Below are 14752 nucleotides of genomic sequence, written 5' to 3' on the forward strand. Positions count from 1 at the left end.
ACCACTGCCGAGCTATTGCTGTGCCATTGTCACTGCCAAGCCACTGCTGAGCCACTGGAGAGCCCTGATCATACCACTGTCACTGCCAAGCCACAACGAAGCCACTGCTGGGCCATCACCATGGCACTGCCACTGCCAAGCCATTGCTGAGCCCTCACTGTGCCATTGCCACTGGCTAAGCCTAAGCTGGGTTGCTCGTTCTGCTCTCTAATCCACAAATGGCACATGCAAGAAGGGACACCCTGTTGCGACCAGGGTCTCTGGTGTGTTTGCCAAATATTGTGACTCAGCCCCTTCTGTAGTGCACTGTAATGGCAGACAGCACTGCTCCTGCCTATGGCATCATCCCCCTGTGCCCTGACAGCACAGAAGTTGCTACACCTGCTGAGGATGCAGTGCCAGAAACAGGCTCCAGAACTGGCACTGTTGGTGCCAAGACCAGTGGGAGAGGTGGGTGAGGGTGGGAGACAGTGCTGCACAGGTCATGGTGTGCAGGGACACCCAGCTGTGGCTGAGCACCAGGAGGTGAGAAAGCCCCATGACAAAGATGAGTGCAGACACTCTCCAGGAGGATGGCAGACCTGGCAGCAGATAGCAAGTCAGGGTCTCCCACTCCATCATCCACCACTCAGCTGCAGAATAGGAGAATCCTGCACAAAGCTACTGCATCTTCCACTGTAGGCACACTCCCAAAACTAGCCTGCAAACTTGCTCCAAACAGCAGAGCCAGCCCTAAGCCTAAGTCGAGTGCTGGTCCTTATTAATCAGCCTAAGCCCTACAGTCCTGGCCCTGGGGATAGCACATTCAGAGCTCTGGCCCCAAGGCTGTGACAAGAAGAGGGGAAGCTGTAAGAATCAGCTAGTAGAACAGGACTTTCCAGGTCTCTCTTTCCCACCCCAGCTTGAAGCTTTGGAGAAGTTTTATACTGCATTTAGGCTCAGAGCAATGTTTATTTCCTGGCTTCAGGAAACAAACCTGTTCATGCAGCATAAAAGATTCTGCTGGGGCAAAGGGGGCTGTGCCAGTGCCGCGCAGGAGGCTGTCAGACCAGGGGCTGGCAGTCATGGGAATTACACCTAAGTGCAGGTGGTTTGGGCTGCCAGTCTCAGGGAACATGGGAGGGACCCCACTTGTTTGCAAGGCTGTGCTCCCCCTGGCCCTTCACCCCTGTCACAGCTCCACCTGGGGACATCCTGGCCACCTGTGGCACTGCTGGATGGCACTATCAGGGCAGGGAACACCTTGTATTGCAGCTATTGTGAAATAAGCAAGAAAATGAAGCTGAAATGCAGTTGTAAAACTTGTGAAAGAGTAGGAGCGGGAATGGAGAGGGAGTGAATGCAGCAAAGCAGAGATTGACGCAGCAGGGCTGGTCTCAGGGGGTGAGCACAGAGCTCATTATGGGGAACGTGATCAGGCATTGCACCATGCACCTCCAAATGGCCTTTTGAGGCTCTGCACTGGCAGTGGGGATGACATCAAGCCACCAGAGGGAAAGTGAGGGAATGAGAAGGAGCCTGATAGGGATGCTCCTGCCTGGTGCTCACCTGGTGAAGTCATCGTCTCCGATCATGTGCCGAGGGATAGGCGAGTACCGCGACGGAGTCACCTGGGGAGGGATGGGATAGGCAGGCTTGCTCTCAACGCTGCCCAGGTAGCCCAGACTGGAGTTATGGCTTATGTGGTTGTCAGCCAAGGCTGAGAAGGCTGCAGGGGAGGAGAAGGTTATCAGGAGCAGAAATGCATACACAATGAGGACACGGAGACCAGCCCAGCCCTGCTCCCCAGCCCAGCACGCTGAGGTGTCCCCAGCCAGGGCCAGCGGCGTACGTACTGCTGGCGTAGTCGGGGGGCGCGTACATGTCGTTGAGGTGGATGTTGCCAGGCTTGGCCACCTTCAGGTACACCATGTCAGAGGTGTTCTTCAGGGCGGCCACTGCCTCCTCGTGCCGCACGTCCTGCAGGTTTGTGTTGTTCACCTGACAGAGGGAAAGGGCTGGGTGACACGGCTGAGCAGGAGGGCAAGGAGCAGGGCAGCCCTGCAGGAGTGGTTTTCCATAGGGGAGGTGCCACAGCAGCTCCAGAGGCATTGGCCCACCTGCCTGCAGCCATTACTGTGCCTGCCCTCCCACAGCAACATCCCAGCAGGAGCCCCAGGGAAGAGGGATGAAGCTGCTGACAGGATGGGTGCTGGGGTTCAGGATCAACACTGCATTGCAGTGGAACCTGTTCAGCTTCTCCTCACAGCTGACTGTGGCCACGGGGCTTACCGCAAGGAGCCGGTCCCCGATCTGCAGGCGCCCATCCTTCTGGGCAGCACCTCCCTCGATGATCTTGGTGATGTAGATGCTGTTGTCCCCAGGGATGTGCTGGTTCCCGATGCCCCCTGCAATGCTGAACCCCAGGCCTGAGGGAGAGTGAGAATTCAGGTGAGGGACAGGCAGATAGACAGACAGACAGAGACCACAGCCCCTGTGCCTCACTGGGCTTCACACCCTGGCCAAACCCAGCAGGCAATAGGCCACCCCAGCCTGGCCACTGCGCACAGCACAGTGGGTCTGTCCCATACCCCATGTCCCACAGCCTTCCCCACTGCTCAGCCACCCTGCAGCATCCTGCACTGCGGCAGTGCCACCCTGCATCCCACATCCCCATGAGGCTGCCCTGCATCTCATGACATCTCACACTGAGGGTCACCCTACACTGTCCTGTGGGGCAGGGGGGCACCCTGGCCAAGCAAGCAGGGGGAGGGGCTCACCTTTGGGGCCCTTCATGAGGTTAACCTCCATGATGGTCTCTGGCGGGGGCTGCCGGCGGCGCACCACGAGCCGCACCACGGGGCCTGCTTCCTTCAGGGCCTCCACAGCTTTGCTGTGCACCACCTCAGAGACGTCCACGTCGTTCACCCGCAGCACGCAGTCGTTCACCCTGTGGGCACAGGATGGCCCTGAGCATCCCTAGGGAATGACCACCCATGCCACCCTCCTCTGGTCACCCTCTGCTACCCTCCCCCAGCCACCAAATGAGAGTTGCTCAAGCTGGCAGATCACGCCCTGCTGGGGTGAGAAAGGGGTCCCTCCCAAAGCAGGGGAGAGTGGAGCTGGTCCCTATAGTGCAACCCTGATGGAGAGGGGAGATGAGAAGGAAGGCTGGATCCCTGCCCTGGGCAGGATGGGAGCAGGAGCCTGATACAGGGAGGGGAGGACGGGTGGCTACAGACAGGAGGCTAGTGGTGAGCGATGGTGGACAACCCTGTCCTGAGGGGATCTGGCTGCGGGAAAGAGACATATGGAGGCCAAGGACCATACTGGGAAAAGGGGTTAGGCCTAGAGGGTCCATGCGGAGATCCTGGGTGATACCCTGGCTGCTCCCCCAGCTCTGTACTCACCCTAGGCGGCCATCCATGGCTGCTGCTCCCCCAGGGATGATCTTGGTGATGAAGATGCCCGGGTCATCTGGAACATGGGGGTTGTCGATGCCTCCTGCTATGCTGAAGCCGAGGCCGGAGTTCCCCTGTGGGAAATCAAACGCTGTGCCTTTCCCCCATGGGCACCTGCTTGCTGCCAGCCCTCCTGAAACGGTTCCCCCCAGCCGTGGGACTGCCTGGGGAGCAGGAGCCCTTACAGCAGCTATCCCACCCCAGGGTGCCTGGCTCAGGGGGCACAGGGATGCTGGCTGGAGGAGAAGCTGGCGTTCCTCAGTGCTCGGTGCAGCAGCGTGGAGCACTGAACAGATGGAGGGAGAGTGGGAACCTCCCTCAGCACCGCGTCTCCACGGAGAGACGAAGGCAGGCGGGGAGCTGGGGGAAGAGGAGGTGGTCCTTGGCGGAGAAAACCTCCCCTTGCTGGCTGCTCCCCAGGAGGAGACACCGATGCCGCAGCCTGCACAGAGCAGCGGGGATTGTGCCAGTCACCAGCATCCCACTCCTGCCCCTCTGCACCCTGGGATGTAGCCCTGGCACAAAGCCCAGCTGGGGACCAGCAACGCTGATGACAAAATTTACAGGTTTGCGTGGAGGTGGCTATCAGGATGGAGTGGGCTCTCCAGTTGTCTCCTTTTCCTCACAGACATGCTTGGAGCATCACTTGAGCTTCTCCTGCCGAATTATGCCTGGGGGGATGCAGGGACCACAGCTCATCTCCAGGCCATTCCCCCAGCATCTCAGGATTGAGTGGCTGTGGCCCTGTGCCACCTCTCCCACTTGCAGGATCCTCATTAGTGACACACTCACAGGCACTGCTTCCAGATCTATGCTTGATGCAAGTGGACAATTCCTGCCTTTTTTGCTCTGCCTTGAAAATCAGATGGCTTCTTGCCTTGTTTTCTCATGTGGAAGAGCTGACACTTACTCACAGACAGTTGTGCCTGCCTCTCTCGTACACGAGTGGGCTCAGGCCAAGCTCTCCTGGCTGCCCATGGCCCCCGTGCTCAGTGGGGGATGAGGGGGTGCTCTGCTCTTCCAGGGGACCTGTGGCTGAGAGGGCCACACTAGAACTCCATCCCCCCAGGATAATTTAGCACCAACAGCCAGCTGGGGCTTGCACTTCTCCCCAGCAATTTTGCCCCAGCATCAGCTCCTGCAGTGATGCAGAGCTGGCTTTGTGACACTCGTGACACAGCACCAGGAGCCACCAATGCCTGTCACTGTGCAGCGCTCCGGATGCTCCCTGGCCAGCTGGGATTTGGCTGGCATGTGACACAGAGGCATTCAACAGTAAAGGATCTAGGCTACTCTCTTTCCTCTGTGCTGGGTTCTGATTACCCTGTGCCTAGCTCAAAAAAGCTCTTTACTGTCACAGAGACCAAGCCAGGCTGCAGCAAGGGAGGTGAGCTTGCAAAATCATCTCCAGCCATTAGTTGTGCCTGTCTATGGAAGGTCCTTGGTTAGCTACAAAATCTGGAAATTATCTGGGAGGTGTTAATTTTTATTCTGATAAACCTCAAAAAGGAGTTCAAGGGATTTCTTAGCTGACATCAGGGTTGATGCCCTGATGCCAGGGCAGTTCCTGCTGTGGACACATGTGGTGGGTAAACTCAAAGCCACATCCCTCTGCAGATTGTGTTTCTGCTATTATTGCCCCCAAAATGTTGCTGCATTTTTGCTTGTCCTTACAACAAAGACAAGGATTAATAACAGCGACTGACAAGCCATTTTGGGGTACACTGAGGTCAATTCTGGAAGCCAAACACCCCAGCAAGGGGACAGTCTCCCCTGCAGGCACCAGGGTGCTTCTCCTGCATTAAGACAGGATTGTTGGATCCCACCAGGGACCAGGTGAAGGACTTGGGTATGGTCCATGCTAGCCCAGGCTGCTAAGCAGTGAGATTCCCTCATGGTTTCTTGCTGTTGGAGAATTAATTGCTGCTTGGGGCTTTGAAATGAGGGCATCAGTGAGTGTTGCCTCTCTGTGTGGTCCTGCCAGCTCTTTCCCTGTTCCCACTATGGGCTGAGGACAGAGGATGCTCTGAATCCCTGAGACAAGGCTTTTGCCCGTGACTTGGGCCCGGAGCAAGAAGCACTTAGCCCAAAAAGGAAGGAACCTCTGGGCTGATTTCGTCAGGCACGCCGGGGAAGCAGTGGGTGAGGCGGCAGCCCCAGATAACCTTCCGTCCACCCACCTCTGTGATGCAGAGCCAAGGGAAGGAGGGAGATGACTAAAGGCAGAGAGGAACAGAATAATGAGCGCTGCGTCTTCCCCTGCAATGCCGGCCACGCGGCGAGGCTGAGCCGCCCGGCATGGCAGCGTGGGGGAGGCAAGGTGTGCTGTGGGGAGGCAAGGTGTGCTGTGGAGAGAGTAGGCAGCCTCCCACCACAGCCATTCCCAGCCTGCAGGGCTGTGTCTGTCACTCAGAGTAAACCCTGGGCCAACTTTTCCCGCTCCCTCTCTGTCCCTCCTCCCCTGCTCTTCCTGGGCAACAGAAAGCCCTTTGTGCCGTGTGTGGTGCTGGCTTGCCCCTGGATAAACCCCACACATGGGGAGAGCTGATTCTAGCTACGGCTGGTGTGGCACATGCCATCACCTCTGTGTTGCCAACAAAGAAAAGGCTTGAGCAGGAGCTTCCTCCATTGTGGTTATTTTCACTAAATAACCTGTTCTTGCAGCCTAGCGTCCCAAGGCTCTGTGCCCTAGAGTGACAGGGAGCCTGGTGGCAGGGTGGCTTTGGTGGCTGTGACCACCTGTGTCTGCACAAGCAGAGCTCCCCACACCTCTGTTTTCTGAAAAAGGCAATAACAAAGAGCCCCCCTATCTTGTGCACTGATGAGTTTGTGGGGGTGAGGGTGTGAAAGAGGGAGGCAAGGGAGAAGCCATCCTCCCTCCCTTCTGGAGGGGTGTGCAGGTGGAGAGGGGAGCAGCAAGCCCGCCCTGGTGGGAGCCAGGCTGGCAAAGCAGGTGTAACACCCCTGAAAGCCTCCAGAGAGAGCAGGGAGCAGAGACCAAGCTCTCCCCATGGGCTGTGCAGGGATGCGTGGGGGGCCAGCTGTGCCGGGGGTGGGCGAGGGGGAGGAAGCTGCTGGTGGGTGGGTGAGGAGTACTTACCCTTTCCAAGACAATCTCTTCGTACTTGAACATCCCATCACTGCCATTCATCTGGAGAGAGGGAGACAGCATGTTACGACTCTCTGCTGCTCCTGGGGGAATTTGTTTTTCCTCTCTGGTAGCTGAACATGAAGAATCCAACCTAAAAGCTGCACCATCACCGCTGAAAAAGCCTTAAATGCAACTGCTTGAGCCTGCCCTGCAATTAGACCATGTGCTGCTTTTCTCTCTGGGCATGAGCCAAAGCCCACTGACTTTAATGCACTTCTGTGCAAAGCCTTTATTCTCCCAGCTCATTTCTCCAGCCATGAAAAGGAACACAACCGAAGGCACAAAAAGAAATAACACCTTTGTTACGCAGCATATAATTAACCTCAGGAATTCACTGCTTGAGGAAGAGAAGAGAGGGGGTCGGTCCATTTAAAGGGAAAAAATGTCTGTACATAATAACATAATAAACACCTTTAGCAGCTTATATTTTTTAAATCTTTTCGTAGCATGACTGTATTAACAGGAAATTCAGGATAATTTATTCTACGAAATTAGTTGGGTGCAAAGGCAACAAGGTGTGAGAGAGTGGGGCACAGTAAGAGGTGAAAACATTGTGATGCCCTTATGTACAAAAATGGTGTAGCCTGTCTCAGTGCTGTACACCACACTGATCCCCACGCTTAAAAGTCTCCCATACCCCAAGTATCAAAGCAGAGCTCTTGGAAACATAATGAATAGAAAAAAAAAGGGATGCAATTGTAGGCTGTAAAATGGTAAAAGTAGACTCAAAAAAAAAAAAAAATCCATTCTCCATATAATCAACAGTGCACACAAAAAATGTTGCAGTTTCACTCCAGACCATCAGGATCAGGCCAGAAACAGCTGCCAAGGTCCAAAATTTAGCAAGATTTGGAATGCAATTGGCTACTGAAACCTCCAACACTAAACAGCAACAGTTTCAAAGAAAACTGAGTTGGAAGGGACCTCAAGAGGGTCATGGAATCCAACTGCTGGCCCTGCACAGTCCTCCCAACAATCCCACCATGTGCCTGAGAGGGTTGTCCAAATGCTCCTGGAGCCCTGACAGCCCTGGGGCTGTGACCAATCCCTGCGGAGCCTGTTCAGTGCCCCACCATCCTCTGTGTGAAAAACCTTGTCCTAATGTCCAACCTAAACCTGCCTGACACAGCTTTATGCCCTTCCCTCAGGTCCCATCACTGAGCACCTGAGAGAAGAGATCAGTGTCTGCTCCTCTGATTGCCCTCATGGGGAGGCTGCAGACTGGTGAGCTCTGTCTTCAGTCTCCTCCAGGCTGAATAAGCCAAGTCACCTCACCCTTTCCTCATGTGGTCTCCTCTAGATCCTTCACAACCCTTGCAGCCTCCTTTGGATGCTCTCTAGCAGCTTTATATCCTTTTATTGTGGTCCCGGGACTGGAGGTGAGGCTGCCCCAGTGGGAGCAGAGCCAGACAATCCTCCCTTGCCCATCAGCTGATGCTGTGCCTGCTGCACCCCAGGCCAAGGCTGGCCTTTTTGGCTACCAGGGCTGTTGGCTCACATTTCTTTTGGAGGGGATTGAGCTCAACCTCACAATTTGAGTCATTCTGGGGAACAAGGGATGGGACAGGGGTAGTTCTGTATGACAAGGCAGAGGCAGTGGAACCTGCACTCAGCAGGCAAACACCTCTCTCACTGTGCAGTCCTGCCTGTGCCTGTGCCTCTGGACAACATGCAGGGTTCCTCATCTGGATTTTACAACCACCATTAACTGATGGCTCATAGAGCATATGGAGCCACTTGCTGTATATGCTCTGTATCCCAAACTGGAGTTGACATGCCTTTGGTTGGACACAGTTCTCCTCAGGAGGCACCAGCATGCTGGCTGTGTCCTGCTTTCCTAGCTCCTTTCTATCTGCCCCTGCAGAGGCACAGCCCTGCCATGCTCCACACCCCCAGAGTGCTGGGTCATTCCATGGAGGGGACAGCAACCATCATTTATGCTAAAGCCATCATCTCACACCACAGAAAAAAAACCCAGCAAGGCTGGGTAAGGCTCTTTTGATAGGTAGGAAGAGGAAAGAGGAGTTGTTCTAGGTGGTAACAATCAGGGGCCCAGGCAGAGGAGCAGTGCTTCAGGACAGGATCTGGGATAGGGCTGTGCCACCTGTGACACACATTCCCCCTCATCCCCAGCCCTGGGATGCCAAAGCAATCCCACACCCCGCACTGCACCTCAAGGATGAGGTTGGGCAAAGAGATGGGAACGAGGGTCCAGGGAACACAGGCTGAGTGTGTTATCCCTCCTTGGATGTGCCCTGTGCCTGGTGCCTCTCAGCCACAGGAAGATTGCAGGGGACAGTTCAGGGTTTAGACATCAGATACTCCAATAGTAGGATGCTCAGATCCTCCCAGTGCATTGGGAAGGGCTTTGGCCAGCTCTTATAGGAGGATCTTGCAGCAGAAAAGCACCAGAAGTGGTGGGGTTAACCCACAGCAGGATCCCTGCCAGCCTCAGAGGGTCGGGGACACATGGTCAGTGCCACCTTCTGCCACAGTGCTGCCCTGTGCTGTGCTCCTGTGGGCAAAGGGGCATTGCTTCCCCTGCCACAGGTTCCCCCTGTGGCATGGGCTACCTTTTCCTCCTCTCATCCTCCCACAATGACTAATCCTAAGTGCAGCCAGCTCGCTGGCCCGTGCCACCCTCAGAGCCTCCCTCAGCACAGCCGCCATGCCATGCCATGCCATGCCATGCCATGCCATGCCATGCCATGCCATGCCATGCCATGCCATGCCATGCCATGCCATGCCATGCCATGCCATGCCATGCCATCCCTCTCTGCAGTTGCAATCCCGATGCGTGGGGCTCAGCATCACCTCTCCCCGGCTTTCCAGCAACTCAGATTCCTGGCCCCCTTTGCTACTACACACATTGTCCTCTCTGCTTTGGCATTCAGCACAGTTGCCACACAGCCAGCCATATGCACACCCACGGCCTCAGGGAACAGCGTACACATCCCTCCAGGATGGGGATCTGCAGAAAGCTCTGACAATCTGTGAGCCGTGCTGAGAGCCAGCGCGGAGCGGCCGCTGCCAGCGGCACCGGGCTGCACCGAGAGCCCAGCACAGAGCCCGGGCTGCACCGAGAGCCCTGCACAGACCCTGCCACACACCCGGGCTGCACCGAGAGCCCAGCACAGAGCCCGGGCTGCACCGAGAGCCCAGCACAGACCCTGCCACACACCCGGGCTGCACCGAGAGCCCTGCACAGAGCCCGGGCTGCACCGAGAGCCCTGCACAGACCCTGCCACACACCCGGGCTGCACCGAGAGCCCAGCACAGAGCCCGGGCTGCACCGAGAGCCCAGCACAGACCCTGCCACACACCCGGGCTGCACCGAGAGCCCTGCACAGAGCCCGGGCTGCACCGAGAGCCCCGCACAGACCCTGCCACACACCCGGGCTGCACCGAGAGCCCAGCACAGAGCTCGGGCTGCACCGAGAGCCCCGCACAGAGCCCGGGCTGCACCGAGAGCCCAGCACAGAGCCCGGGCTGCACCGAGAGCCCTGCACAGAGCCCGGGCTGCACCGAGAGCCCCGCACAGAGCCCGCTGCCACACAGCCTGATGCTGCCAGGGAGCTGAGTTGGGATAGCCCCGCTCCCCAAACCCCGGGCTGCCAATGCTGAGCAGTGCTCTGCACTGCTCCCAGAGAACCAGTGGTGTAGGTGCTTGCTTGATGCGGTGTCTGCCAGGGTCAGCCAGGCCTGATCATGAAGTTTTAGCTCTGATAATGTTTTCAAAATTCATGCAATTGGAATGCCAGTTAATTGTATAAGGAAGCCAAATGAAGGACTTAATATATACCACGTAACCAAGGGAACAAGCCAACAAAGCGAACGTTCCAGCGTTGGAAAATCAAATACCAGTCACTCACTGACGGCAAAAACCTCCCCATGATACCACCAGAGCTGCCAGGACCTGGCTCTGCCACAGACTGATCCCCCTGTCCTTTGCCAGTGCCCTGTGCTCCTCCCCAGATCCTGTTTGAGGCCATCTCCAGAGGGAAGATGCCTGGGTGAGAAGATGCACCACACCCTGCTCTCCTCGTGTAACACCTGCAGAACTGGCAGCAGTGTCAGGGGCCAATTAGCTGTTCCTAGCATATCCTGATCCTAAGCATCACCTGGTTTCTCATGGAAAAGAGTATGGGTATTTTTTTCCAGGCTCTCCCCATGCAACAAGCCTACCTGAGGGCTCAGAAAGAGGTACCTTTGCTGGCCCTCTCCTCTGCTGAGCAGGAGGGAAATAGTTACCAATGACGGCATTTAGCTCATCAACAGAAGGCTGCAGAGCGAACACTCATCTGATAAACAGAAGAGCACACACCTTCTAGAGCTACTGCAAGCTGTCTGCAGGCTCTGCCGGCCAACACCGCCACAGCCCACGTGGAACACCCCTTGGAATTTGCTGGAGAGTAAGGATTTGAGGTGGGTTTTTTGGGTTGGGGGGTGGTTGGCTGTTATTTGTGGGTTTGCTTGTTTGCTTGTTTTTTAAATAAAAAAAAGCCTGATTCATAAGGCAAAGATCAGGTTCCTCAAATGCAACCCAGATAGGCAACCAGGCTGCAAGAGCAAATACCCTGCAGGAAGGATAACACCGCTCACAGGCCCTTTAGGGGCAAGGTCCTGCCCATATCCTGTGCTCAGGATGTGAGCACTGGGACCTGCTGGTGGAGCAGCTGTTTATTGAGATAATGGAGGGGGTCTGAAGACTACAGAGCCAGCCCCTGATTGTGCCAGCCAGCCCTGGGCGTGGAGGGCACCTGGCAATGCCCCACAGCTGCCCCAGCATGGGGAAAGGGGAGCAGCCCCGTGCCAGGGCAGTGGGTGCAATGGGCACCTCCCTGCTGGCACGGGCATCACCAGTGCTGGCACAGGAGAGCTCTCCCTGCCTGCATATGGCAGGGGGCCCAGGGAAAATAGGTCAAGAGCTGCCTCCCTTCACCTCTCTGTGTCCATGTGTCCTGCAGCAGCACTGAGACCTACTGACTCGCCTCCAGCTACCCCCTGGCCTCAGCCCCCTCGTGCAGTGCCCACGGTGCTGGCCTCATGCACAGAGTGGACAAATGCCCTGTCTGTGGTCAGCCTTTTGCCAGAGCACCAACCTGCTGAGCTTGGGCAGAGTGAAGGGTTTGCAGCCTGACAGCCCCAGCAACAGCTGGGAGGACGGCACAGGCATGCTGCCTGCAGGAGCTGGCACTGGGATGTGCCCCAGGCAGCACTTGGACCAAGGTGTGAGGGACTCACTGGCTGAGATCAGGTCTGGAAAGCACTTGTCTTCCTCACACCTGGCTTTTAAGCAACTGAAGGTGATTGCACCTCACTGCTGGGCAATGAGGCACCAAATAGGTTTCAAGGACCCAGACTCTGAAACCATCAACTACTCGAGGACTTTGGAGTGACTTTCCCTCCTCATTTTGGAACTGTTCAGCAGCAAGAAGTTTTAGGTTCAGAGAGGCAGCTCTGAAATGTGGAGACCTCATCTGCCACGGAAACTCTGTTTCAAATCTTTCATCTCCCTATTATGGACATGCTGGGCAAAATACACCAAGATGTGAAACTGTGAGTATGGGTGGCACCCTCCAGTACTCCCCTTAAAATCATTAAGGGATGATTTTAATACTGCAAGCATTTTATAACGGGTTATTTGGGTTTTTACACGCTGGGGATGCTGGGCTCTGCTCAAGCCGTGCACTGAGCCCCAGCCATCCCAGTGCTGCAGTCCCCAACTTAGTGTGCTGCTGGTGCTACATGCTCCTGGGGATGGAAGTGGGTGGATGGGGACATTGAAATGCAGAACAGACTTCTTGATAAACAGTCAGGGCCAAATCAAGCCCAACAGCCAGTCCAATGCAATCAATGGAACTAGAACAGGAAGGAACTAGACTACTTCCATCTGTTTATCATTAAGGAAAGCAATGAATAGTTAAGTAATTAAAGACTGGAAGATGTGACTTTAACCCTTCCAAATACATACTGTACCAATGGGCTCTAGATTTTGGGTTTGTAAAAAAACCTCATGTTTACAGATTTGGCATTTTGGTGTTTGCAGCAAGCTCCTGGTGTGGCTCCTTTGCTGACCTGGGAAACTGCTGAGGTTTTGGGCAGTTGTTTTCTCTGAAGCCTGAGGAATCCAGCACCCCAGAGAAGGAAAAGATGGAGCAAGTTTCCTGGTATAATGTGAAGTAGGAGGCAAGAGGGTTTCCAGGCTGGATGCTGAGAGGAATCAAACTGAGCTGTCTCTCCTTCTCTGGGCAGCCAGAGGTGACAAACACCAGATCACACCCAGCAGAGCATAGCTACAACCTGGTGGCCTTTTTGACCCCCGCAGGACAGTTGCTCCCAGCATGTTCTGCTGAATTTGGATGGATGGGATCAGTGACTGTCACACCCAGCATGGCATCTATCTGGGGTGCAGAGCACTCCCTGAAACCCAGCTGAAGTGCAGGGAGAAGGGGTGGACAGGGCTATGGAGGTGGAGGGAGAGGGAGGGATGTGAAGTTCATGAGCTGGAGCGCAGGGAAGCAGCCAGGAGGGCAGGAGTGCACTGAAGTGGAAGGAGTGATTGCTGCCCCGCATGAGGGCTCCCAGAAGTTCCTGGCCTCTGCAGGGCTCAGGAACCTGTCTGGCGTGACAGAGCCTGTCCTTGGTCCCTGGGCTCACCTCTCATTGCCCTTGGGCCCACGGGCAGGGAGGAAGGATGGGCATGGATGGAGTGTGGCAAAGGATGCAGTGCTGGTGCCTGCAATGATGAGCGGGCAATGTTCCTCCAGAGGTGTGACATTTTGTACTGAGGGAGGGTACAAAATGGATGTGAAAGCAGACTTTCCATCCAGGAATTCCTCCCTGCCCTGTCCTGCCCTGCCCTGCACACAGCACACTTCTCACTTGCTCTGGTCCAGCATGATGGTGGTCCCTTCGCTCCAGGAGACACTGCCCTTTTCCCAGTTCCCCGTAGAACAGCCAGAAGAGTGCAGACTGGAAGCTGCAACATGGCACTGCCCTGCAAGGTGCCCAGCACAGTGACAGAACCTCCAACCCACAATCCCCCTGCCATGCCATGTGTTTGGGGAAGGTAACCTTTGGGGACAGCTGCTCCCCTCTGCCACATTCATACAAGGCTGCTGGACCCAGGATGAGCACACTGAGAGATGCATTACTGGCTTCCTCCCCAGTGTCAGGTGGCTTTAATTCAGGTTTAATTAAACCATACAGCCAGGGTTGGAAAGGTCTCAGCCAGGCCTTCCTTCTTTTCTGTAGCTCTTCTCAACCAGCCTGGTGCAGCTCTGACGTGCACTGACCCCACCACAGGCTGTGGGCTGAGACCTGCAGTTTTCTGCAGGGGAAATTCAACCCCCAGAAGTCACCTGTGGCCCACTACCCTGACTCCAAAGATGGACCCACCCCAGCTCTGAGTCCTGGCACTGCTCCACTGCTGTGGAAGGCAGCTGCAGTTTGATGCATCAGAAGCAAACCTGATGCAAAGCACCCAGCCCTGGCAAGCTGTTAGCTGGGCTCCTTTGGGCAAAGAAGGGAAGCACCCCACAAGCACAGAGCCAGTGGTGCTGGACAGAAACCCATGCTGGCCACCCTGTTCCCTTCATCTGCCCAGCAGGAATGAGTTACAAGTGTTCTGGGGACAGATGCAGGATGTAAACCCTGTCTGCAACAAACTGAGGAGGATTGTCTTATACTACATCAGGAGTGCCAAATGCTCCGTGGCTGCAAACACACTCACCAAGCACTGCTCAGCTGCTGGCAGCCTTCAGTGGGAGAGGAGCAGCACCTGGTGTGCCCTGCTGCCCTGAGGATTGGTGAGGGAGATGCCAGCAAGCACACAGAGAGCCTTGCTCCCCTCCTGAGGGGCCAGGGCTGCCTAAGAAGGCCGAGGCAGTGCAGGAAGGTAAAGCATGCTCCAGCAGAGCCTCTCAACCCCCCTGCATGGGAGGTAGAGGAAATGGCTGTATGATTAACCCTGAGCACAACCAGCCTGGATCACCAGCTCCTCTGCTGAGGCCTTTTGCCTTGTACCTCCCTGTGCAGGAGTCCCCAGTCTCCTGCTGCTGGCCTCGGTTCAGTGCAGTGTCACCCAGCCCCAGAAAGGTTTGGGAATGGGGTGAGCTGTGGGGACATGGCGTGGGTATCAGGATCTTCCGCTGATAGC

The 14752-nt window shown here is 55.8% G+C and overlaps 1 protein-coding gene across 3 annotated transcripts in view; it reads right to left on the bottom strand.

Moving 5' to 3' along the window:
• The window catches only part of DLG3 (discs large MAGUK scaffold protein 3), a gene marked incomplete at its 5' end in the record, with an annotated part of 75669 nt that overhangs the window by 21917 nt on the left and 39000 nt on the right, over window positions 1-14752 (bottom strand). For all 3 annotated transcript variants that reach the window (XM_084212758.1, XM_084212760.1, XM_084212759.1), the window contains 6 exons: window positions 1549-1708; window positions 1836-1980; window positions 2272-2408; window positions 2760-2929; window positions 3390-3514; window positions 6541-6591. In XM_084212758.1, the coding sequence (XP_084068884.1) occupies window positions 1549-1708; window positions 1836-1980; window positions 2272-2408; window positions 2760-2929; window positions 3390-3514; window positions 6541-6591 (788 nt within the window). The remainder of the gene's footprint in view (window positions 1-1548; window positions 1709-1835; window positions 1981-2271; window positions 2409-2759; window positions 2930-3389; window positions 3515-6540; window positions 6592-14752) is intronic.

This window comes from Fringilla coelebs (assembly GCF_963513975.1).
Source record: "Fringilla coelebs genome assembly, chromosome: 11".
In the NCBI taxonomy this organism is placed as follows: domain Eukaryota; kingdom Metazoa; phylum Chordata; class Aves; order Passeriformes; family Fringillidae; genus Fringilla; species Fringilla coelebs.